This window comes from Sinocyclocheilus grahami, unplaced genomic scaffold, assembly GCF_001515645.1.
Source record: "Sinocyclocheilus grahami isolate Dianchi unplaced genomic scaffold, SAMN03320097.WGS_v1.1 scaffold56.1, whole genome shotgun sequence".
NCBI classification, from domain to species: Eukaryota; Metazoa; Chordata; class Actinopteri; order Cypriniformes; family Cyprinidae; genus Sinocyclocheilus; species Sinocyclocheilus grahami.
Window position 1 is genome coordinate 1,906,365 of NW_015505235.1, and position 27,126 is coordinate 1,933,490.

Genomic DNA, 27,126 nt, shown 5'->3' on the forward strand with positions numbered 1-27,126 from the left:
TCTCAAATATTTTGAATTTGTAATGCAGTACCCATTTCAACCACTAGCTGTCAATATTACATACTGCACCTTTAGAGGCTGCATTTAAAGACCAAATGTGACAGGCTTTTTGGAGGCTCCTTCAAATGCAGCCTCGAAATGCATCTTTCAATTCCCAGGCCATGAAAGATACAACAAATGGATCCCCACAGACTAACCATTTAACAATGTTTGGTTCGACCTTTTGTTCTCAGTGATCATGTGTTCACCCGCTAACCCATCGTGGAGTTCACGTCAGTGTTTGAAGGACTTTGTTGGATGAGATTGATTTACAGTAAGAAACAGTGGGATTTGAACGCAGATCTCCCAGATTCAAACACAAAGCTTTATCTCTTGAGCCACTGAGTCTGTGGAGTTGATGAGTGTATTGAGCAGGCCTTAACTGAGAGATTTGTTCTAAATTATAAATAGTACTTCTGGTGTTTGAACCAGGACTTTGATGCTTGAGATTGAAACCTTTAACCACTGAGCCGCAGAAGCTGAGATGTTGCACTGGTGTTGTTTTTTAGTTTTTTAGCTTAATGTAGGTTTAGGATGAATAAAATACAGTCAATGCATCTGTGGGATCTGAACACAACTGCATTGCAGCGTCATGAGTAAAAGTCTCATGTTTAACCATAGAATAGATTAAAGTAGATGGTTTACTATTGTTTTATCTTGTTTGTAGTGTAAATCTCATTTAACGTGATACAAAACTTGCTAGATTTGACCCAGTACTTTCACACCCAAAGGTGAACAAAATCCACTGTATCACAGAGACTGTTAAATTCACTGTTGTTTTTGGTCTTTTACATTAGCATTTATTATGATCAGCTGCAGCAGTGCAATTTACAAAAATCACCACAGGAGGGCAAAATAAATGGAAGTTTATTATACTCTATTGTAATTCACAAAAATCCTCACAGTATGTCTAATGAGTCTACTCTTAACCGAGTCTAATGAATGCCCTCCTGTGGAATTTTTTGTGCATTGAATTTGTATGCCATTGTTTGTGTGTGATTTTGTTGGTTAAGGCTAGAAGGGAGATAGCTGTGGCTACTGGGCATGCGCACATCAATATAGCGTAATTTTTGTCACACTGTACCACAATAATGACTATTTTGACATTATTGTAAGGGGTAGGTTTAGGGTTGGGTTAGGTGTAGACGTTAATAAAATACAACCTAATAGGTAGAAAATTAAATGTCATTGTTAGTTTACGGTCGGAGCTGTATCCCTTCTAGCCACAAACGATTTTGTTCTGTCCTCTTCTGCTAAAATAAGATGATACACAAAACACTGTGGTGATTATTATTGTGAATTACAGCGCTGCAAATGGAGTCAAATGAACTTCAGCAGGAACTTGTTCTGTTCTCTCTGTTCTTGTAATACATTTAAAAAAAAAAAAGATTTTTATACATGAAAAAAATCAAATGATCAAGACTAACGTTCAGAGGTGATCTTGGCACTAGTTGTTCCTCCGCTCCTCTAGGCGGCGCCAGCGGCGTTCACCTTCAGTCCGACTCCTTCAGCTGCTTGACAACAAGACGCTTGATGACAGTCACAACAACACGTGCAGATGACAGCTATTAATATCAGTATAAAAACATGTTTTTCAGCTAATCAGCAAATGAAACCGACACACGGTCCGAGTAAACGCTGGAACTGAGTGTCACGCGACTCACCTGTGAGTAACTTTATGCATGAAGCGAGTTTCTCTTGTTAAATGTCTTGCACGCGCTGTACAGCAAATGAATCGGTAGTTGTTGCGTTACGTTTATAATCTCTGACCGAGTCTCCAGATATTGATTATGCTGTTCTGGAGAAAATTATTTTTCTGTTCAGTTTAAATGATTTCATACGCAAGTAGCTTATTGCATTCTTCTGTGATGTCTTTTCAAAATGATGCCAAACTCAATCAGGTCTAATAACTTGTAAGCTCTATTCTTCTCCAAGAGGGTGAGAGCTGAAGAACATACCCATAATGAATTCTAATGTCAACAGCCAATCATAATTATTCTCACAATCTGTATGTGATTGAATTTTTCTCAGGCTTCTTAAAACACTGCCAAAAGAAAAAAAAGGACGCACTCCAGTGGCAACTTTTGTGAATAATATCACTACAAGTCAAGTCTAATAAATGCACTAAACCTCTGCAAGGGGGTGAGAGTACATAACACATTTCAGTATGAACAGCAAAGCTATTTGTGCTATGTTCTGTCCTCTCTTCTGTTAAAAATAATACATTTATTAGCAAGAAAGTTAGAAGACCTAAAATGATGATTTTTGTAAATTACACCACTGCAAATCGAGTCTGATGTCTTTAAACAGCCCCCGTATGGTGATATTCCTTCTCCTTCATGTGGAGAATTGTGTCAAATGCTTTATTTGACCTGGTTTTGCCTGGGGAAACAACAACAGGAGCCTGAGCCTGAGTGTGGAAGTGCCAAGTTATATATAATTAACACAAAGTGCTTATTTTTCATTATAAAATAACATATTTAGTGTTTATATAAACCGAATGATTCTCTTACATTGTTGTGTCCTACCTCTTGATTTGTAAAAAAAAAAAAAAAGATAATATAATATATATATTAAAAACATTAAATAAATGCAAGATAGAGGAACATAAGCTGGCGCCCTCCTGTGGTGAATTACGTGAGGTGCACTGAAGCAACTGTTTTGTTCGCCTGCAACTCGAGAAAACCTTTTATTAAATTATTTTGCATTGATTTAAATTTAAAATATTGATTATTCTGTGTATCAAAACATTTTTAATATTTAAAAATATCTCTGCTAACGGAGTAAAATAAAGATAAACGTGATGTTTTTATTTCCAGGCGCCCTCCCGTGGTGAACTGTGTGTATTACTGATGCAACTTATTTGTCAATTAGATAACTCGAGTCAGAGGAAACCTTTGTGTTTCAATTATTTAGCACTGATTAAACATTAAACTCTATAAAAAATTATTACAACATGCATTGCATGTTGTCAAACGTACGAATTGTGTGAATTACAATTTTTTATTTTATTTTACAGGCTATCCAGCCTGAATCGTGCACAGATTTAAAATGTGGTCATTTTCAGTATTTGGTTGGACTGCAAAACATTCAGATTTTAATCAGAATTTCATTATTTATATAACTGGATGCCACTTAATTAAACATGTTGCTCTCATGAGGTAGCCTATATTGGCAACAATACAGTAAACGGCTGTTTAAAACGAACTGTAGTGTGTGTATGTGTATGTGTGTAACTACATTTGTAGTATTTATTTTCACAATGCAGCATGCAATATCCTAGTATTCATATCTTGCAAATGTAATGTAAATAGGATGTAAAAAGGAACAATGACAATGCATGTGTCGATGTAGCCCAGCTGTGCTATTTTAAATAGAGAAGACCTTACCTTGCTTATACCTTACCTTTATTGGCTTAAACCTCAATGGTAATGATAATGTATTTGTATCTTTCTGGAAGCCTCCACGTTTGTATGAGGTCATACACCTTTATAGCAAAATTAATGTTAGGAAATGTATGAAGTTTTTCAAGTTAAAACAAGTAAAATTAAAGTACAACATCTTTCCAATTTTCTTAGTTAAATGGAGCACTATTCTGGAATATTATTAGCTAACCTTTTCAAACTATTGCATCTCGACCCTTTTAAATGCACACAGATCTTACTTGAGCATTCTTATGGCACCGCATGCAAACCTTTGTAAGCTGAATTTTAATGTTTATGAGTTCAGCTGTTACAAGCAGTCTCAGTCTTCTTCCGTTTGCCATTTGTTCAGTCCTTTATGTACATTGTAAGAAAAGCAAAAACCAAGACAAATGTATGTGCCAAACCGTGATTTGCATTGGTTTGCCTTAAAACCTATAGTAGCCTACTGAGGGAAAACAGATGCTGATTAAAATGTGATTAAAATTAGTTATTGAAAGACCGTATGAAGTACAGCACCATTTGTGGCAGAGAAACGTTATATAAATATATTTGAATTTTAAATATGAGACTTACTTTGTTGGTTTTTATGGGACTGCATCAAATAACAGCTTAGCAGATACAGTGTTACAAAATAAAGACGTTTTAAAACATTGGCAAAACATTTGTACAGTCACATTGTACTTTATGTTTCCATCCTCCAAAAGTTCCTTTAAGATGCTCCTTTGCATATTCTTTAAACACAAGGAGCAAGTTTGCAAGTCATTCATTGCTATTCTTAGCTTATTTGAATATAGTTAAATCAAGATTTGATTGCCAAATGTGTCGAACTTGCTCTTAAGACTTGTGAAAAAAAATTAAAATTCAGAGCCAGTGATATAAAACAATGCATTTAGCATTTTCATCTCTTTTGTTTACACTGATACCATACATTGCTTAAATTTATTCTTGTTCATTGATTCCAGCAGGTTTTAATATGTGCAATCATTACTTTTGCATTAACAAAAAACCTTGTAGTTAACTTAAGTTAACATGCTTTTCTCAGAGCGGTCCATTGGGTTATTGTGTGCAGATTTCTTTCTTACACTGTATGTGAATAACAGCTGGGGTCAGTCAGAGGAGGGAGGGAGGGGGTTGAAGCTGCTTTCTTTTAACAAAGGTCTCTTACACCTCTATGAACACACATTCACTCATTCTCAAGGACTGCATGACGAAGAGCCAGACGAGTCACAGCTAAAGGTTTTAACACCTTATTTTTTCCAGGTAATGTCTGATCATGATCTACTTTTAGCTTGTTGAATGGTGTCACCATAACACAATTGAAAAATAATCATGATTTTGAGTCTTTTTACGATGAAAGGGCATATGTATGTAATGAGAAATCATTTAAGATAATTTAGATAATTATATAACATGTAAAATATATACACGTCAAATTAAATACACTGAATGTATGAAGCCGTACTGTAGGTCTATAGCTGTAGGAGCTTTTTAAAAATAATTTGAATTAATGTAGTTTTGAAGAAAGTGGTCTTGCAAAAATGGTAAAAAAAAAAGCAAAACAAAACAATATAACCAATATTTTAAACCAGTTAAATGCAGTATATTCCATTTTTATTAAATCCTAAAGAATTGCACAGATATACATATACTAGTAAGATACATATAATAGTAAGAACAATTATACAATTTTGCTGTTTTTATGTGAGCATTCTGTTGAAGTTAAAACAACTTTTAAATCACAATTATCAGTGAGCATTATTAGTAGTTGCCGAATTTTTGTCGTTATTTTTCAGTTTTTGCTGCTTATTGATAACATTTGTTTCTTTTCAGTAACTATGCTGTACTTTTTGAGCTTCATTCTGCTTCTAGGTGAGAAACAGAAATACGATCACAATGTATTGTATACAAAAAAAATCAGGTTTTACTATCCTTGTGGGACGTTTGGACTTTACCTGGACCACAAATCCCACCGTTTAATGTGACTCCCCTCAACTTTTTGTGTTTTTCATACAGACAGTGTAGAAAATGCACTTGTCAGTAAAACCAGCGCGATCAGTGACGTCTCGGTGAGGTTGTTGGACGGTACTGATGCTTGTTCTGGAAGGGTCGAAATTTACAAGGACAGCGACTGGGGCACCATTTGTGATGAAGGGCTGGACGATGTCGAAGGCAACTTGGTCTGCTATGAGGCAGGCTGCGGTCCTCTCATATCCATACAGCCTAGTGCTTTCTTTAAAGAGGGTTCGGGATTGGTACTGACGGATGACCTAAACTGTTCTGGGAACGAGAGCTCGGTGCTCGACTGCAATTGGGGGAACCACACCAACGTGTGTAACCACACTGACATGTGTGACCACACCGACGTGTGTGACCACACGAAAGATGCTGGAGTCATCTGTGACTGTAGGTTACATTCATATTAGTATTCAAAATTCAATCCGTACATTATTCCAACACTCTTAGAAATAAAGGTTCCAAAAGGAGGGCTTTGTAGCATTTTGGGTTTCACGAAGAACCTTTCAGTGAACAGTTTGAGTGAAGAACATTTTAATAATCTAAAGGTTCTTCATGAAACCATTAATGCTAACAAAACAAAGGTTCCACAAAAGCTTGATGCCGTAGAAGAAGTGTTTTGAAGTTCCCCAAAGAACCGTCCTTAACAATAATTGTATAAGTTACATTTTCATAATGTGTAGAAAATCTCAAAAATCTAAAGAACTTTCCACTTTAAAGAACCTTTTGTGCAAAGCGAAGGGTCCATGGATGTTAAAGGTTCTTTGTGGAACTATAGCATTCAATAAAGAGCCTTTAACTTTTTTTTACAGTGAAAAGGAATGTTTATTCTTAAGAGTGAAAGAACTTATGGAATTTTTTATTTAGCCACCCTTAGGCTACAAGGTGGCAGCGGCATGTGTTCTGGGAGAGTGGAGATTTTCCACGACAGACAGTGGGGAACGGTCTGCGGCACCACCTGGGATCTTTTGGACTCAGAGGTGGTGTGTAAAGAACGTGGCTGTGGAAGCCCAGTAGCTTCATACTACAATGCTTATTTCGGGAAGGGAGCAGGTCCAGTATGGATGGATGGCGTCAGCTGCACTGGTCGTGAGAGTTTGCTGAAAGATTGTGTGTTTAGCGGTTGGGGAGTGACCACTTGCACTCATGCGAATGATGCTGGAGTCACTTGCTCAGGTAAGTACGATCACCTGAACCTGAAATAATAGCAAAGAAATAAACTGGGTATGTTTACATGCACTAATTTCTGTCAATCTGAATGAATCCAATCCAATTTCAGATTCTGAAAGTTCTGTTTACACATTGTAAAACCCAATGGTAACTTAAAGGTGCTGTGTGTCATTTTTTGACTGTGCTAAAGCATAAAAATACCATGTGTTTGCAGGCATTTAGGAACTTTAAGTTCACATACATGTTACTCCGAAAAACAATGCTACAATCAGTAATTCTACTTTTAAGATATGCGTTCCGTGTCAGAATGTCTGTTTTTGTTTTGGTCTGTGTGATTCCACCCACTGCCAATTTACCCAATAGTATTTCGGCACCCTGGGTTGCCAGTTGGTGGAAAATACAACTTTTGCAGCCATGGAAGCCATGCAAATGAACTGAGTCAGAGATCACTGATTCTACCCAACCTAAAAAGCCTCGACATCCAGAGGCATACTCAACAACTTTCAGTGCAAGACTTGTCGCCTTCCATTGTCAATTGCACTTGGTCCTTTTGCATGTCCTAATCTGGCAACCCGCGTGAGCATCGAGTCTGAGGACTGCAGTACACATTTCAAGCGCTAGCTGTCAATATTACATCCTGCACCTTTCAACCGTTTTAGGAAACCGATTAGAGAGTATAAAAACGAAACTATTGTAAGCTATAATAAACTATAGTAATCCATAAATCAATGTACACATTTTGTGTAATTTCAACATTTACTCTAACAGTCTGAAACAAAGCATGCTGCGAAAATAAAATCTGCTGAAATTCATTTAGTTTAAGTTCAGCTTAATGTAATCAGTTGAGTTAATGTAACTTTAAGTAATATTTAAGTAAAATTAACATTTCATTTAGTACTAAACTTGACAATTAGGTTTTTACAGTGATATGAACCCTAAACGTTGCAATCGGATTCTCATTTTTGTTTACATGTGAAATTATTGTACTCTGAACAAAACTTCAGCCAAAGAAAACCATGCTATAATGCCACCGGAGTTAGTGCAAGTATAACTGCCATTTTTGCCTTCATGACATATACCAAAAATTAACCTAAATACCTAATTTTTAAATAAAATATTTAGTAAATATTTAGTCTGTTCCACTGACCAATCCGTAAGACGTGAATAAGTATACATACATTTGAAAAAATTAAAATACATTTAAATGTATTTTAAAAAGTCAAAACATATGCATCATGGCATGTGCGCAAGGTATTTTTGAATCTGATTGAGGTAATCGCATTCAAGCATTTACATGCTTTGTTTTTTTTCTCTTACTAATCAGATTATTTCAGGTCTACACCACCCCTTTCAATTCAATAGAAATTGAATTTAAGGCGTTTAATTCAATTGATGGCTCAATAGCTCAATCCGAAAATGTATTTAATCGAGTTCAATTGGACTGATTGAGGTGTTTACATGAAAGCTTTTGAATTAGACTGATGGCTCAATAGCTCAATCCAAAATTTAATTTGCATCAAGCTCAGTTGGACTGATTGAGGTGTTCAAGGCTTTTCAATCTGACCAATGGCTTAATCAGACTAAAAAAAGCCTACATGTAAACACCTCAACTGATCCAATTGAGCTTAATCCGAATGAAGTTTTGGATCTGTAAGTTCCAGAAGTTACTGTAAGCATGTGTTGATGGAGTGTTTTTACAAATGTTCTCCTTTCTCTTCTTTAGAGTTTATGCTTGTAGATGGACCAAACACTTGCTCCGGGAGGGTGGAGGTCCTCTATGAACATTTGGGGTGGGGAACCATTTCAGACGACGACTGGAATGTGTTGGGTGGAGATGTGATCTGCAAACAGATGGGTTGTGGAAGTGCACTGAGAGTCAATGGTGGATCTGCTTTTGGGAAGGGTTCAGGTACGGAATGGATGTATGATACCGCATGCACGGGAACTGAAATCTCCCTGAAAAAATGTCTTTCAGGCTATGAGAAAAAGAGTTCGCACAACAATGATGCAGGAGTGGTCTGCAGAGGTAAGTGTGAGCGACAAACAGAAAACTGCAATGATTACGTCAAGACGGCACGTCAAGTGCAATGTGAATTCATCAGAATATTTCTCCTTTCAGAGGTGAAACTGGTAAACGGCCAAACATTTTGTTCTGGCACTGTGCAAGTTCGTTATACTGGAGATTGGGGCACAATATGTCACTACAACTGGGATCTACCGGATGGTATTGTGTTGTGCCGAGAACTCGGCTGTGGTCCTCTTATAGGGACTAATGCGTCAGCTGCTTTTGGGAGTGGTACAGGAAATATTCTGATGGATAATGTTCTGTGTACTGGGAGTGAGTCCTCACTGAAGGAGTGCAGTCACTCTACGTCTGTAAACAGCCTCTGTACACATTCAAAGGATGCAGGAGTCGTCTGCGGAGGTAAATTCAAACAAAAAGAGGTCTGAATTTGACAAATGTACTTGTAAATATGATGCACATGCTTGCAAACATCTAGTTTTGTTCATGTTGAAAACAGCCTATTTCGGACACTGTAGCATTTCTATGACTTTCCCCAAAAAAATAAAAATATTGAGAGATTTATTAGGGAGATCAAAAGAGAGAAAGATGTCAAAACAATCACGCAGTACCGTTAACTAATCTTCTGTCATTTAATGCCAAGGTGGTAAGACACAAAGTATAGTGTTATATATGTGCATTACTTAAATGATTATTTTAAATTATAAAATTATAGTTTAATAAATTATATTATGATAGATGTACAATGTTAATAACTGAAACACATCATCACAGTCTGTGAAAAGGTTACATTGTCCAGAAAAAAGCAAAAAAAACATTTACATTTTCTGTGACAACATGCCCCTATAGTGTCCTACGTGGGAATTTGCCTTAATAAAATGTAATAAAATGTCATAAAATATAATCTTACAAAAAAAGATCAAACATAAAACAATTAATGCAAATATGTGAAAGGTGGCCAACAAATTGAAACGTACTCATTTATAAATTGTGCATATATAAACACGTGACAACCTGCTCTGACCTGAAATGTATACAGTACAGTATATATGTATATACCGTATATAGAGTTATTCTTACATGCATGTCATCTGAGATGTGGTCACTTACTCTGTCTCTCAGAAGTGAGATTGGTAGATGGAGACAGCATTTGTTCTGGAAGGGTGGAGGTTCTTAGAAACAACCAGTGGGGAACTGTTTGTGGAAACAGCTGGGACATGACTGACGCTGTAGTTGTCTGTAAAGAGCTGGGCTGTGGAAGTCCGGTAGAGGTAAACAAAGGTGCTTATGGAAGCGGTATTGGACCAATATGGATGGATGATGTGAAATGTACAGGCTCTGAGTCCACGTTGAAGGACTGCAGGTCAAACGGATGGGGAGTACACAACTGTGAGCACACAAACGATGCAGGGGTCGTCTGCCAAGGTGAACTTCCTGACAGCATTTTCTTACTTTACACGTATATATGTTTCCAAAATATATATCCATGTATGACTTTATCATTTTAATTAGGCTGTTTTAATTTTACTCTGACAATTATTCAATATTATAAATTGCAACTAGATTTGGTGCAATTCATAACATACAACTTCTATAGACCCCCTTAGTAAACGTCCATAACAAGAAAATTGTCATTCAAAAAAATCCACAAAATACACTAGGGCTGCACGATTTGGTGGGGGAAATTAAATTGTGACTTCACTAATAAAAATTGCGATTTATTTTATTTTTTTATGGCTGCACAATTTGGCCAATTTTTTTTGATTATATATCAATATGACTATACAAAGAAGAAAAATAAAGAAATATAAGAAATGACAAGAATAAGAAATATCACTATTGTGATCAGGGTTATTATAGTTAGCTAAAAGTAAAACCTTAAAAAAACGTACATTACGTGAAATGAACTTTAACTGAAATAAAAAACTTCTAATTACTTTATTTCAGTTAGTTGCCAAAGCAACATTTTTCATTTTCATTTCGTTTAACTTCAGTTTACATAAAATAACTAACACTACAACTGAAATAAAAAATAATAAAAAATATGCAGGCATTCAAAAAAAGAAAGAAAGAAAAGAACAAAAATGACAATTTAACTTTGATTGACAGAAATTGTAAAAATAAAAACTAATTATATATTAATATTATTATTGTTATTAGTAGTAGTAGTAGCTATTATAATAATATCTCAGTGATAAAATAACTCTTATTGTAATATTTAAATGTAAAGAAAATAATAACAATAATAATACATTTGAAAACAATTATGAGCTGCTTATGCGTAAATGAACACAGTGCAGTGCTTCATTTTGAAACACCCAGCACATATGTTTATTTATTTAAATCGCAGCCTTTGTGATTTGATAATTGCACCAAGCCATATCGCAATTTTGGTTTTATTTTGATGAATCACGCAGCCCTACTGGGTATTATTACAATTACAATCAGTCATTAAATTCCATTACAAATACATTGAATTATCATTGTCTGTATGCATAGAGACGGATCAGGAACTCTTCTGACTTCTTTCTAGAGGTGCGATTGGTGAACACGAACAACAAGTGTCAGGGCACAGTGCAGGTGTATCATGACGGCCGGTGGGGAACAGTGTGCCACAACAGCTGGGATATCGCAGATGGTTTAGTGCTCTGTAGAGAGCTGGGCTGTGGTGGGAACGCACAGCCCTTGGCAAGTGCCTATTTTGGGCCCAGTGATGGGCTGATATGGATGGATTCACTCAGATGCAAAGGTGACGAGTCAAACCTGAGGAAATGCCAGTTTGGTGGGTGGGGAAACCATAAATGCATTCATGCATATGATGCAGGAATCATCTGCAGAGGTGCGTCCATGTCCAAACCCATACAGTACATCAGTCCTCTATGGAAGCTTGTTTGTTTTTCTCACAATTCTCACAGTTTATCTCACATTTCAGATTTTTTCCCCCTGAAATTCTGAAGAAAAAAGTCTGAATTACTAGATATAAACTCTGAATCATGAGCTGCTCACGTATAAATGAACACAGTGCCTCGCTTCACTCTGAAACACCTTTGCAATCTGATAAATACAATTCTGAATTTCCATATCTTGCTATTCTGAGAAAAAAGTCAGAACTTTGGGATAAAAAGTTGCAAGTACCTTTTTTATTGTTTTTTTTTCTGTGGCGGAAAACAACAACAACAAAAAAACAGTGAAATGTAAATTCAGAATTCCGAAGAAAAATGTTAGAATTGCTGGATATAATCTCGGAAATGCGATAAAAGGCAGAATTCTGAGTTCATATTTCACAATTCTGATTTGTTTTTGTTTTTTGCAAGAATTGTGAGAAAAAAAAATCTGAATTGTGAGATAAAAAGTCACAATTACAAAAAAAAAAGTATAATCCTGAGGAAAAAAGACAGTATTGCAAAGAAGTAAACTCGGAATTGCGAGAAAAGGGCAGAATTCTGAGTTTATATCTTGCATTCCTTGACTTTTTTTCTTAGAATTCTGAGGTTACATTTTGCAATTTTGTTCAGTGGAAAAGTCTGATTTGTGAAATAAAAAGAAATACAGAAATGACCTTTTATTATTTAGGCTTCCATAGTTCTCTGCATTTGCAGATATTAACCAGAAAACTATTTCTATGCAAACATAAAATGATAAACAAAAACAATATCACATAATAAAATAGGCTACTTAGCTGTAGTTATATGATACAACAAATGCAAAAAAAGTGGTTCGGTTATCTTGATTGAAATCAGTACATGATTTTATCACCATATCATATTGCTATAAACAATATCTGTCTTTTACAGAAATTAAAAATGTGCTCAGGATTGAGGTGAACGCTGACTCTGGCGCAAACCCCAACGACCCTTCATACATGACAAAACTACTGGACAAAGTAACAAATATTTCTAATTCAATTCAATTTTTCTTTGTATGTCTATTCTTGCCATTGAGTGTCTGTGGTCTCATTCATCTGAACTGCACAGATCCAGGAAGAGCTCAAAAACTCCGGAAACTTCGCTGTCAAGTGGAGAACTCAGTTGAATGGGCAGGTGTTTCAGGAAAAGAAATTATTTGATCCCTGACAGGTTTGTAAACTCTTTCTGAATGGGCTTATTTTAAAGATGGAACTTGAATATAGAAATTCAGATCTTCATTCAAACTGTTGCAGGTCTATTTGAAAAGGAGCCATAGAAGAAATGACTTTTCATGACAAATTCAACAGAACAACTGCTCTTGTAGAATCATCCTGATGATGAAGAAATTCTAGAAGTGTTGATAAACTAAAAAGGTTTAATATATTTCACAGCATATGAAATGAAGCATACTGTGTTACAGCAGGTCAGCGTTAGTGAAGGTTTTGAATCATTTCGAGTGCATTGATACTTCTGTGTCACTGACCATTGTTTTATTACTTTCATTGGTTGGAGGTGAAAGGAAAATCAAAATGTAAAACTGATTTTCTTTACGTGTTAAATGTTTATTTGCTTTCTGATTTAATATATTTCTTATATTTATACACCAACCTTCTAAAATAAGTCAGATAATTTGCTTAACTGTGTATTCATTTATATGGTGTTACATACACAAACAAATGTTTCCAGAATAAAGCAGATTAATCAATTCTTGTTTTTGAAAATTCTAGTAAATAAATAAATAAATAAATGAATATAAATATAAATAAATACAATTCTAAGTTATTCTACTTTGTTCTTCATCCTGAATTTGCACCAGTACATTATATACACATTTATTTTCCATATATACAGTATTTTCAGTATTGTAGAGTGAAGCAACAGAAAGATTAGCATTATGTCGTTATAATTAGGATTTGACGGTGTGCAATAGGTGCTCATACACCCCAAAATTCTGCTGCTTGCACATGCACAGCTCTTAGTAGCGGTTATAAATATTATAAACATTAATATATGTCATAGGCTTTATACAATAAATATTATATATAATACTATAAGGTGAGCCACATGACTTCTCCCCTGCTTTCACACACACACACACAAACAAACACACACACACAAACACACACACACACACACACACACACACACACACACACACACACACAATGCACCAGTACATTATATACACATTTATTTTCCATATATACAGTATTTTCAGTATTGTAGAGTGAAGCAACAGAAAGATTAGCATTATGTCGTTATAATTAGGATTTGACGGTGTGCAATAGGTGCTCATACACCCCAAAATTCTGCTGCTTGCACATGCACAGCTCTTAGTAGCGGTTATAAATATTATAAACATTAATATATGTCATAGGCTTTATACAATAAATATTACGCACGCACTATAAGGTGAGCCACATGACTTCTCCCCTGCTTTCACACACACACACACACACAAACAAACAAACACACACACACACATACACAAGCCTACCTCTCAGAAGCGCGTGACGGGCTTTAAAACTAATTTGTCATCAATAGCAGCAAAAGTCGTCATCTTTTGTATTCCTGTACAGACAGTTTAATTCGCTTTGAAGGCAGTTTTGGATGTACTTCAGGGTGTTTTGCATGCAGACTGCTGATGCCGCTCTAAGGTAGAGGCGAGGGAAGGCAGTAGCGTCACTAGGAAAGTTAATTTAGATTTATATTCAGAAATAAAATCTTTCTCCTTGCTGTCCTGACTGTGCAGCTGCCTAGTTTAGCTGCTTTAGTTCTTTAGCCCTGTCTGTGAATATAACAGGTTTATGATTAAAATCAATAATGCATATATATTTACACACATTTTAAAAAAGAGACTCCAACACCTCTCAGTTTACAAACCTGTGGCTGTTCTCTGCTGGTGGAATACCTGCTCATCAGGATGTGTTCTCCAGTTCACACTATACTTCCCTTTACTTTCAACCACATGCCTCATCTGTGAAATTCAGTGAAATTGTAGAAAGAAAACACTCAAGCTAGAGTAATTACACATATTGAGCACACTTTTTGTCCTTTCACTTTATCAAAAGGTTAAAACTTCATCCATTTTATCTATCTATCTATCTATCTATCTATCTATCTATCTATCTATCTATCTATCTATCTATCTATCTATCTATCTATCTATCTATCTATCATTGCACAGATTGTTTGATAAAAGTTAACATGAATCTTACCATATCCAGAAGCTTATTCTTGATATCTGGGTCATTGACGTTGACTCCAATCTCGGCCTTCACCACAATCTTTACCACAACTCGTCTCACAGTTGCTGTGAAGTGAAACATTGACAAGGAAGAATGATTTGTCATAATGACATCTTGTCATTGCATTTGTCAGGAAAACTGGGATGTGAATGACATTCTCAACCCTCATCTTGTGGTTAAAAACCAGGTATAACTTCTGTGTTAGGGGTCAAATTGACAATGGTTTTCAGGCAATCTGCCAAAAATACACTTATGGAAAATGCTACAGATTCATGTAAAAACACAAAACATCTATTGTGGCCTATCTGAGGAAAAATATAAAATTGGAAAGAAATTTAAAATTTTATTGTGTTAAAGGTCAAGTGTCAAGTAAAATTTCATAAGTTCTCATGTATTTCATATTTTAGTGTCTGACGAGTTAAAATAAAGGATTTTTTTAAAAACCTGACTCTTTAGTGTTTTTCAGAGTGTTGATTTTTTTCAAAATGCATGGAAACCACTGAGGGTCAATGGGGAGTCTATATGACCCCAATACAAAGATTTCCAAAATTTCCACCTATGATTTCCATCTATGTGTTGAACCTTTACATGCACATTCATGACCCTAAATGAGAAATATTCACCAAATTTCAAGAAGAAATAAATAGTTTAACCAGTATTTCTAGCAGTTTGAAAATCGAGTGTAGGTCAAATTGACCCCAACACAACAGGAAGATTAAGCTGTACATCATTTGAGAGGCTCACATGTAAGTTTAACTTACTTTGGCAAAAAACTCCCGCATTCAAACAACTGCTCACACCCCATCCGGTAAAAGGACAGTCCCGCACTGTAAACTCATTTCCTGTACAGGCCAGTTCATCCATCGATGTTTGCCCTGAAGTTTCCACATACTCTTTCAGCTCTGCAGTGTCTCCACAATCCAGCTCTTGACACAACACTGCAGAATCTGCTAGACTCCAGCCCGAGTGACACACTGCGCCCCACTGCTCATTATACCGAATCTGAACTCTGCCATCACACTCACTGGAACCATCGACCAGCTTCACATCTGTCGAAAGAGTTTTACATGTTAACACTTGCAATAATGATAATAAGCAATAATACTGTTAAAAGTCTGTACAGTTCACAGTCTGTACAGTTTACAGAAACTGATGTGCCATTTTTGAAAGAACTGTGCTTTCTTTTATTATAAATCTATTATCCCAGCATTATCAATTTTGAATTTGCATACATGTAAATTTGAGTTTTGACTAAACTAAACTAAGTTTATTGACTTAAAAGAATAGTTCACCAAAAATGAAAATTCTGCTATCTTGAAAGCAGTGGTAACACTTTATAATAAGATCCCATTAGTTAAAGTTAGTTATGAGCATATGTTTTTATAATATTTGTTAACCTTCAAATAAAAATACAACACTCTTTTGGTTCTCCAGAGAACCAATCAGTAAATAACCATTTTAATAATCTAAAGAACTTTTTTTCTGCTATAAAGAACCTTTTGTGGAATGTAAAGTTTCTGTAAATGTTAAAGGTTCTTAATAGGACCATCAATGCCAATAAAGAACCTTTATTTTTAAAAGTGAACTGTTCATTGTTAAGGTTGGGTATCGTTTGGGGGTTTTTTCGATACAGGTGCCAAATCGATGCATTTTAAAACAGTTTCGGTGCCTAAACGGTGCCTGAACCGATACTTATTAAAAAATATATATATAATAAATAAAAATTCCCCCCAAAAATGATGGATTGGCCATTAGCAATATAATAACAAAGTCTGTTTCATTCATACTGGACGCCAGAGGGCGCCCTTGCACAGAAAATCCACATATTCAGTCACAGACGTTAACTCATGACCCTCCAGGAAATCCCTTATATGGATAAATGCATTGCTATTATAGCTGTAACTGAGTAAATAGAACATATAAAAGTTTTGAATGATAAAACAAAGACAATAAACACTCGACTGCGACAATATAGTTTATCTGTGTTATTTAAGCCATCTCTGGTATTTTCATAATAATTAAGTATATTTATAATACACTCTAAAAAATGCTGGGTTAAATACAACCCAGTGCTGGGTAAAATTTTTATTTATTTGTATTTAACCCAGCATTTTTTAGAGTGTAGGGGGACCAGCATACGTAGCAAGTTTTTTTTGTTTGTTTGATTATTTTGTTTTTATAATAAATAAAAAGAAAACAAGTAGAAAGAATAGAAATAGAATAGGGAAAGCTAGTGTTAGAGGGTCATTTTTAAATAAAAATAAAACAATTCAATAGAACAGAAAAAGAACAGATAATGCTAGTGTTAGAAGGTCATTATTTATAATAAATAAAAAGAAAATAAGTGGAAAGAATAGAGAAAGAATAGAGAATGCTAGTGTTAGAGGCTCTTTTTTCTTTATAAATAAAACAAGTAGTTAGAATAGTAGAGTGAATCTAAACAAGTAAATAGAATAGAGAGTGTAAATGTTAGAGGGTCAAGTTTAATAATAAAAAAAACCAAGCAGATAAAATTAGAGGCAGCATTAGAATAGAGAGTGCTAGAGTTAGAGGGTGAAATGAAGATGAAAGAGATGTGTTTTCAGCCGTTTCTTGAAAGTATTAAGGACTGCTTGGATTGAGTTGGGCAGGTCATTCCACAGGGAACAGTTAATGTAGAAGTCCATGAAAGTTTTATCATAGGTAGAATGCAAAATGTTTCAATACAAGCATTTCAGTCAAATGTAATTTATGCAATATTTCAAACCTTTAACCCACTTGGGAAAATCAACCCATTGCAACAGTTTAAAAGCAGCCCAATTCTGTGGAAAAAACGCCGACTTGGCAATCCAACAAGAGCTATCAGAGTCAGCTTTGACTGATCACAGGTCGAGAATAAGGAGAGATGACTGACAAGACCATGCTGGAGTATTTGCTGCTCAACAGATTTTGAGCTCATTGACAAACATCTGATCTTGTAAGATGTGCTCCCTTTACACAGAATGCGTGAGATCGCGAAATCGAAAGTGAGAGTAAACAGCGCAAATGCTCATTCAAAAATATTGAAATACACCGCATCCTGAGAGCGGCTCCCTGATGCGCCAAAATTATACACAACATTAGAATATTTAAAGGGGTCATATGATGAAACAATAATGTACAGTATGTGGAAAATAATGTGTTTTTTTAACCTTAAACCGCATAAACACATTTCATTACACCAAATACACCAAATAATGTTCTTTTTAGCAGCATCATATGACCCCTTTAAAGGAGTGGACACGAAAATTGCGGGAGCGAAACACAAAAAAGTAACGCAAAAGTAACAATGCATTACTTTCCATAAAAAGTAACTAAGTACCGTAATTAGTTACTTTTTTATGGAGTAACGCAATATTGTAATGCATTACTTTTAAAAGTAACTTTCCCCAACACTGCTCCCTTTACACTGTGATCGCGAAATCGAAAGTGAAAGTAAACAGCGCAATTCAAAAATATTTGAATACACTGCATCCTGAGAGCGGCTCCCTGATGCGCCAAAATTATACACAATATTTGAATGTTTAAAGGAGTGGACACGAAAATCACAGGAGCGAAACACATGTTGCGGGAGCAGGCGGCAATGGTCAGAGATTCAGCAGAGTGGGATTAAGAAAACAGCCGAATCCGGGACATTTTGGGCAATTAAGAAATCCCGGCCGGACGCATTTTTGTAGGTCCAAAAAGAGGACATGTCCGGGGAAAAGAGGACGTATGGTCACCCTAATTTATAATCTATTGCTAATCGATGTATTCTTTTTAAAGTAGCATATGGAACATATTTTCTTCACTTAAAGAAAACTTACGAGTATACTTGCAGTATAAATCTACTAAACTAGTAGTTTACTGAGACTATACTTCAAAGTGTACTAAAATGCTACTACAAGTATTTAATTAGTAAACTATCAGTATACCTATAAGTTCACTTTTAGTATAGTTGCAGTACAAACTAAACATTTTGATGTAAACTAGTTGTGTACTCAAAGTTTACTACTGTTATACTTAAAGTATACTTAAAAGTATACTTTTATATACTAGAAAGTGGGTCAATTTAGTCCCAAGGAGTATTGAAATAGTACACTTACAAGTATACTACTAGTACACTGATATTTGTATACTTATTACATAAAGTATACTTAAAAATATACTTGAACTTTACTTAAGTATACTTACTAAAATAAACTTGAAGTATACTACTTTTTGGTAAGGGTTGTTGGACAACAGGTTTAGAAATGTGAATACAAGGGAGGTTTAGCTTTAGGCATTTTAATTTAAGCATGTTTAGCTTAGTTAACGGAAGGCTACCTGGGCCATCAGAGCAAGTGTAATTACTGCATTCACGCGCTCCTCGAATGCTCTCATTTCCTGAGTTGTGCTTTTAATTTGGGATGTGAAAACAACATGGACACGCTCGTTACTACAAAGATGTGTTGGATTTGTATTATTAGAGCTTTCCGACTTAAGTTCACGTGCATTTTCTCAGTCGGGAAATTATTTTTCACGTGCGGTGCCAGTGATGATGTTTCTTACGTCCGTTTCGGAGAACCAGAGGACAAATATTTCAATCGATCGCTCAGGCATGGCACCGAAATCTGCATTCTGATTCGGTTCTAGTACATACCGGTTACATAGTACCGGTGCTATATTGGTACCGGGTTTCGGTACCCAACTCTATTCATTGTTAGTTCATGTTAGCTGAGGATCATTAAATACTATTGACAGATACAACTTTAGATTTTTTAAATAGCCTAATGTTTTAGAAAATGTTGGAAGAGACATTAAGATGAAAAGATGGTAAGAAATATTTTCATTGTTAGTTACTATAGCACTTAACGTTAATGCAAGCTTATCATATTGTGTTACCAATGCAATGTGAGTCGCTTTGGATAAAAGCGTTTGGTCCAATTTTTTGGTCCTTCTCTGATCTTGAACTGTTGTTGGAAAAGATTATTTTATGTTTTACATAAAAACAACAGCATATGGTTTAGAATGACATGGGTAAATAATGAATAATAACATAATTAACATTTTTCTCTGAACTCTAGTTTCAAAACAACATGCCAAATGCATCCAAGATTTTTTAAACTCACTGTTACAGATGACTCCAGCGTCCTTTAAATGTTCACAGCTCTGTATTCCCCATTTTGTTGATGTACAGTTCACCAGTGAAGCCTCACTCCCAGTACACTGTGCATCATCTATCCATACTGGTCCTACACCTGGTCCAAAATAAGCAGCACTCTTTGCCTCAATCACTTTCCCACAATCCAGCTCTTTACATATGACTGCAGCGTCTGTTAGACCCCAGCCATTATCACACACTGTTCCCCACTGATCGTCATGAAGAACCTCCACTCGTCCAGAACAAGAGTTAGTGCCATTTACCAACCTTATAAAGGCTAACATTAAAAAAACAGAGAGTAAGGGATTAGAAAAGTTTGGTTCTATTCAGTATATGCAATATATATGTAGCTTTCATCCACCTTCACAGATGACTCCAGCATCTTCAGAATGCACACAGTTATGTGTTCCCCATCCAGGTGTCCCACAGAACATCAGTGAAGACTCACTGACAACACAATTTACATCATCCATCCATATCTGTCCTGAACCTTCTCCAAAATAAGCAAAACTCTTTGCCTCGATCGGATCCCCACAGCCCATCTCTCTACACACCACTGCAGCATCTGTTAGATCCCAGCCATCATCACACACTGTTCCCCATATTCCATTATAAAGAACCTCCACTCGTCCAGAACAAAATCCGATACCATTCATCAACCTCAGAAAAGCTTCGATTGGAGGTCCATTTCCAAAATCTGTATGAATTATAAAACATGTAATGGATGTGCTTATACTTCAATAAGTAATGAGTAATTCAAGAGTACTTTATGATGTAGAAACATAGAAAACAATGCCTGCATGATTCTTCATACCCAATATGAGAATGAGCCACAAAGAATTTAACATTGTGCCCTGAAAGAAATATAGAATTATTATTTTGACTGTGTTATGTCAGAAATCAGAAAAAAAGCAACTTCATTGTAAGTTTTTATTGTTTAAAAGTAGTTTTTGCACAAAATGTCTTTACATGTATTTTTTGCAACCAGAAACCATATTTTACCCTATTTGTATTGTGCATACTAATCCAGAGTTCAATTCCATAATTCAGTAACTACAAATTATGCAGTTCATTAAAAAAAGAGTGAGAGAGGGAAAGTTCAAGAGCTGGTAAGCAAACTAAATCAACTACACCAGAAATAATTACAAATACTGTCAGTATCTAATAAAATACTGTGTCTAATAAAAGCATACAGTGCAAAATACAGTACCTAATAAAATCTGTAAACTAAAGGCAATGATTTATTATTAGATTTCTTTAACCTGTTAATATGTCAGTCTCTTCAGAAGCGTCTTTGTCTCTGTGACGGCATGAGATCAAGTTAAGGAGGTTTCCAGGTGATTTTATTTAGATGTAGGATCAGCTGATGTCTTGGCTCCTCCCCTCAGATGACCTTACAAGACAACGATTAATGTCAGAAGGAAAGCTCTTACTATCAATCAGTCCATCTTTCAGAATGCAAACCCATTAAATGCTCTGAAAGTGCTTGATTAAATTGACAGACACGAAACCAAGAATACATTTCTTGTCTGTGATATATTGTTGGATCCACCATTGGATGTTTGAACAACATTTAACATGTTTTCATGATGTGATTTGATTTCAGTGCAAATCCACTCAAATGTGAACTATGGGAATGGGAAGTTAGTGGGAACCATACTCGTATAGCTGTTAAGAGAAGATCTGTCAGTATCACGAAACTCCCTTTACAAATTTGCAAAGACATGTAAACTACATGGGGGAAAAAATGTCAACATTCACGAACGCTAGAACTCTAGATTTGTTTGAGTTTACATGAACACACTGGCCATCCCATCACGCCAGTGAGGTTCTTATGCACGAGACAAAGTACTGAATTGGAATTTTCCATAGCCAAAATGTGAAGAAACGGTTTCTATTACATCTCAGAGTTAAACTTATATCTATGAGATGCAATAAAAACAGTTCCTTCACATTTCGGGTATGGAATATACATTAGGTTAACAACACATTCACACAACAAGTCAAAAAGCTCAGATATTTATGATCAAATATTGATGAGGAGATAAGCTTGTTGTCAGTAACTTCCAATAAGCTAATTTTATGTCCCTGTAAACAAATTACATTCTACAGAATTTCCCTTAAGAGGATTAGAATGGGAGGTTTGCATATTGTTCAGGTTGAAATAATAATTTGAATATGTGCAGCACTGTAGAATTAAGCAAAACATGTTTGAATTCCTAGATGTTTTGTTTATCAAATGTGGAGTTCAGTATTACTTACGTGGCAGATAAAAATTCACACGCATTTGTAAATTCACATTTTTATGAATCAGTTTTGATGGTGTTCAGGCGGAATAGTAGCTGTGGTCAAATAAGAGGAAAGCAGCCCACATAACTGGCACACGTCCAGTTTAACTAGACTACGTACCTAAATCCCATAAGAAGAAGCTACAGACGACCATCTAGCCAGGTATTACCTTAAAACATTTGCACATGCAATGACTGTTTTCTTATGCATTTAGCATACGTTTTGTTCAAGTGAGATTATAGGGGGTGTGTTTCAAATATTATTTATTTAAAACGGCATCAAACGTAAAATTGTGACACTTAAAAACTTCAAACTACTTTTTAAACATTCTCAAGTGGACATAAAATTGGTCTTGACAAACTTTTTAACTTACTTTTAATAATATTGTTTGTCTCTACACGGAGTCCATACTTGTAACTTTTTTATTTGAAATGCTTACTGCCTATTATATGAAATTCAACAATAAAATAAAAACACGATACATTAGTAGTACTATTGAAAATGCTTAAATACTACATTTCTTTTATGCTTTCATTCACGATTGCTAATAATAGAACCACACTGAATTTGCTTTAAAATGCATGTACATCTCTTTATAAATAAGAGCAGCAAGATGAAGCTAAAATGCTTTGTATTAAAAAAAACTAGAGCCGATAAACCAAAGAGTATTTCATATCTAATGCCATATGAAATTTATTTGCAGCCAATATGATGTGGTCCATGCAACTGTTTTTGCTTCTGGGTAAGGAGACCGATGCACTGACACAAAACTTTGTTGTTTATCTGTCGTTGTGCCAATAATATCTTTTGAATTAAGGGTTCATATAAAAATCAATGTGCGGCGATCTAACATGCAGGCTCCATAAATGTCACTACTGGAATCAGATTGGTCAATGGAGACTCTTGTTCTGGACAAGTAGAGGTTCTTTATAATGGAATATGGGGAACAGTGTGTGATGATGGCTGGGATCTAACAGACGCTGCAGTGGTGTGTAGAGAGATGGGCTGTGGGAATGCGATCGAGGCAAAGAGTGTTGCTTATTTTGGGCAAGGATCAGGACAAATATGGATGGATGATGTAAACTGTGATGGCACAGAGTCCTCACTGAAGAACTGTAAGACAAATGGATGGGGAACACATAACTGTGGACATCACGAAGATGCTGGAGTCATCTGCAACTGTGAGTCAAAAACAATCAAAAGAACTGAAGTATTAATATCGCACATTTTCTTTTTATGGAATGTACTAAATAAAAGAAATTAGTTTAAAAAAAAGTTTACTTTTTTTTCAAATGCCATGCCTTTTTTCCCAAAAGAAAAAGATTGTTAGGTACATAAATATATTTAAGACAAAAACTTTTTTTTTTTTAATATTATTTGTGTTGATAACAGCTGTCAGGTTGGTGAATGGCATCAACTCTTGTTCTGGAAGAGTGGAGGTTCTTCATAATGGAATATGGGGAACAGTGTGTGATGATGGCTGGGATCTAACAGACGCTGCAGTGGTGTGTAGAGAGATGGGCTGTGGGGATGTGATCGAGGTGAAGAGTGCTGCTTCTTTTGGCCAGGGATCAGGAACGATATGGATGGATGATGTACAATGTACTGGAAATGAATTTACCCTGAAAAGCTGTTCTTCAAATGGATGGGGAATACACAACTGTAACCATCAACACGATGCTGGAGTCATCTGCCAGTGTGAGTCAAAAATATTCAGAGAATTTAACATTTCTTTTAAAATAAATGCAATAGAATTGACATTATGTGTGGATAATAGCTGTCAGCTTGGTGAATGGAGACAACAAGTGCTCTGGACGAGTGGAGGTTCTCCGTGGCGGTCAGTGGGGAACAGTGTGTGATGATGGCTGGGATCTAACAGATGCTGCAGTGGTGTGTAGAGAGATGGGCTGTGGGAATGTGATTGAAGCAAAGAGTGAAGCTTATTTTGGACAAGGATCAGGACCAATATGGATGGATGATGTGAATTGCGCTGGCACGGAGTCCTCACTGATTAACTGTAGGACAAGTGGAATAAATGACTGTAGACATTTTGAAGATGCTGGAGTCATCTGCAGCTGTGAGTCAACAATTGACAAATTTAATATTGTACATTTTCTTTTTTAAGGTAACAAAAGAAATATTAAGAAAACGTCTTTCAAATGCCATATTTCATTGGCCTTTTTCAATTACAAGACATAGTAAGGTATACAAATGCATTACATATAACAACAACTTGTGTCTTTCTATTATTTGTGTGGATAATAGCTGTCAGGTTGGTGAATGGCAATGACTTTTGTTCTGGAAGAGTGGAGGTTCTTCATGACGGTCAGTGGGGAACAGTGTGTGATGATGGCTGGGATCTATCAGACGCTGCAGTGGTGTGTAGAGAGACGGGGTGTGGGGATGCTATAGAGGCAAAAAGTGCTGCTTATTTTGGCCAGGGATCAGGACCAATATGGATGGATGATGTACAATGTGCTGGGAATGAATCTACACTGAAAACCTGTTCATCAAATGGATGGGGAATACACAACTGTAACCATCCACAAGATGCTGGAGTCATCTGTAAACGTAAGTCAAAAGATTTGCCTTCCTGAGCAACTACCACATTTGAATTTTCAGCACATTTACACAAGGAGTGGCAGCAGATCAGTGTAATTTCAGCTGGAATGTATTACGTTTTAATTTCAGTCACACACATATGCAACATCTACACTATAAAGCAACTTCATCTAGCAAATCAAATTGTACAACAAAACACAAAACCTCCATGTTTCATGAATCCATAATTAATAGAAACATCATTACTGCTGCTGTACCTATAATGTAATGTGCAAAAATAGGTTACAGCTTAGGAAAACTCCCCATTATACTGTTGAATCGGTCCTTCATTCCTACATGTTTGTTATTGCTATGTTTAGGTTCGCTGAAAGGGTTCCTGCATTTACATCTTTAAAAATATTTTTTCAGAAATCAGGAAAAAGACAGTCATGAGGCTTAAATTTAATGTTGATCCAAAAACTGACCTAAATGACAAAAGAAAAAAGATGGAGATTTTGGAAAAGGTGAGCGCATGATAAAAGGTCACAGAGAACAATAACTCATGTCACACTGTAGCTGTGTATCTACTGTTATTTTTATTTAGTATATTTTTCCTTATTATTTTCACAGATAAAAGAGATATTGAAAGATTCTGGAACTTTTACCCTGCGATGGAGGACACAATCTAATGGAGAAGTGTTTCAGAAAGTTAGGAAAAATAATAAAAATCCTCTATATTGTGAGAAAAATGTATAAACCCTTTGTTTGCTGCTATATATTTGGATTAATGTGTGATAGCATATACATTGATACATTAATCACACAGCTTTCATGTTTGACTACAAGTAAATCTGACCCTACCATTAATTGTATGAAATTACTGATTTCCATACACAACACATACATTATCATTTAAAGGTGAATATATTTATTTATAGAAGTGACAACCGCATTTTACAAACAAACTAACCTGAAAAATTAAGATGGTGACAATATTTACATTTATAGTGGTGTGCATTTAAATTGAGTCTCTTACAAAAAATTATTTTAAACATGAATTTGCAACATGAACCTGTTTGTCCTGTTTGATGTGTTTACATGTAGTCCAATACACAACTGACATTTCAAAGCTTTAGGCAAAACTTTTTTCTGAATAAATAAGCACAAGGAAGTTTTACAATGGTCCCTGCTTTCCTTGTTCATGGTGTAACGAAATAAATCTATGGCACCTGGAAGATACAAAAAAAAAGAAAAAAAAGAATGAATGTAAGTAAACAGTATCCTTATGTCCAGCCTTCCTACCAAGTTCCGATCCCCACTGTTCCTAATTTCTGTAGTGAGGATCCTAAACAGTTTGTACGACTCAAAATTGCACTGGAGAATTTGCTACCTGCTTAGGCAACAGAACGATTTTAAATTCCAAATACTGATTGATCATCTGAAACAAGAGAATGCCTTGCTCATTGCAGAGTCATTTGTCAACAGCAACATCAACAGTTATCCATATAGCAACACTATGAGGTCTCTGACTGCACTTTATGGCCAACCACATCAACTCGCACTATAAAGAATTGCAGAATTGATGGATGGCCCAAAAATCGAGAGTGGCGACATTAAATCTTTCTGACTATATGCCCTTAAAGTGCTGGACCAACTTGGAGCGAAAGGACAGGTCAACTGCAAGCAGTAAAGTGCTTCTGAAGGTCAGCTGAGCTGTGCTCTTCAGATGTTCTCGGTTACAGACACAAACAACAAGAAAATTCTGTACCAACAATGGGAACATTTACAGAACCCTTGTGAGCCAGTATCGTTAGGCTTCTTAATTCCATTCACAACAAGATCCAAAATCAATATCCAAAGCAGGAATGGGATGACCCAGATCTTCCCAAAGATCTGCTCCAGGCCTGGTTACCCTGGCTGAGTGAACTGTCACAACTACCCTATTTCACGTTCCTAAGATGTTACACCATTGCAAATACTGACCAATCATGCCAGCCAACACACTATTCCTATATTGTGTGATGCATCAGAAAGTGCTTACGGATCAGTCGCATATCTCAGCACATGTGATAAACATGGCAAGACCCAAGTTTCATTCACTGCTGCACATAAGATCGAGACAACAGTCAAGCGACAACAGTCTATACCATGCCTCGAACTCTGCTGCCCTCACTGGCACTCAGCTGGCTGCAACTTTGAGAAAAGAACTGACCATCAAGATTGACCAAGAACTATACTGGACGGACTCCACATCTGTATTCACTTGGCTTCAGTCTGACTCATGCAACTACAAGGTGTTTGTCGGAACGTCTGGTTGAGATACAAGACCTTA

General features: G+C 35.8%; 3 protein-coding genes across 3 annotated transcripts in view; 2 read left to right on the forward strand and 1 right to left on the reverse strand.

Annotated features, from left to right (window-relative positions):
* Positions 1 to 4,447: 4,447 nt before the first annotated feature.
* Positions 4,448 to 12,746, forward strand: LOC107583962 (deleted in malignant brain tumors 1 protein). The gene is made up of 10 exons (XM_016270342.1): positions 4,448 to 4,724; positions 5,295 to 5,333; positions 5,478 to 5,867; positions 6,345 to 6,653; positions 8,371 to 8,673; positions 8,767 to 9,072; positions 9,793 to 10,095; positions 11,204 to 11,509; positions 12,465 to 12,553; positions 12,645 to 12,746. The coding sequence occupies exons 2-10, from the start codon at positions 5,300 to 5,302 to the stop codon at positions 12,741 to 12,743; spliced, it is 2,139 nt and encodes a 712-aa protein (XP_016125828.1). The 5' UTR covers positions 4,448 to 4,724; positions 5,295 to 5,299; the 3' UTR covers positions 12,744 to 12,746.
* A 1,093-nt stretch (positions 12,747 to 13,839) lies between these two features.
* LOC107583971 (soluble scavenger receptor cysteine-rich domain-containing protein SSC5D) lies at positions 13,840 to 21,274 on the reverse strand. Its single transcript, XM_016270358.1, has 8 exons — positions 21,227 to 21,274; positions 20,779 to 20,818; positions 20,326 to 20,661; positions 19,933 to 20,241; positions 15,586 to 15,873; positions 14,795 to 14,889; positions 14,460 to 14,553; positions 13,840 to 14,364 (listed from the first exon to the last, which is right to left on the reverse strand). Exons 2-8 carry the CDS (start codon positions 20,810 to 20,812, stop codon positions 14,333 to 14,335), a joined length of 1,188 nt encoding a protein of 395 aa, XP_016125844.1. The 5' UTR covers positions 20,813 to 20,818; positions 21,227 to 21,274; the 3' UTR covers positions 13,840 to 14,332.
* A 1,009-nt stretch (positions 21,275 to 22,283) lies between these two features.
* The window catches only part of LOC107584038 (deleted in malignant brain tumors 1 protein-like), a 17,896-nt gene continuing 13,053 nt past the window's right edge, over positions 22,284 to 27,126 (forward strand). Inside the window, 6 exon segments of the mRNA XM_016270442.1 lie at positions 22,284 to 22,415; positions 22,957 to 22,995; positions 23,111 to 23,434; positions 23,646 to 23,951; positions 24,031 to 24,330; positions 24,519 to 24,824. Coding sequence (XP_016125928.1) covers positions 22,962 to 22,995; positions 23,111 to 23,434; positions 23,646 to 23,951; positions 24,031 to 24,330; positions 24,519 to 24,824 — 1,270 coding nt within the window. The 5' untranslated portion in view covers positions 22,284 to 22,415; positions 22,957 to 22,961.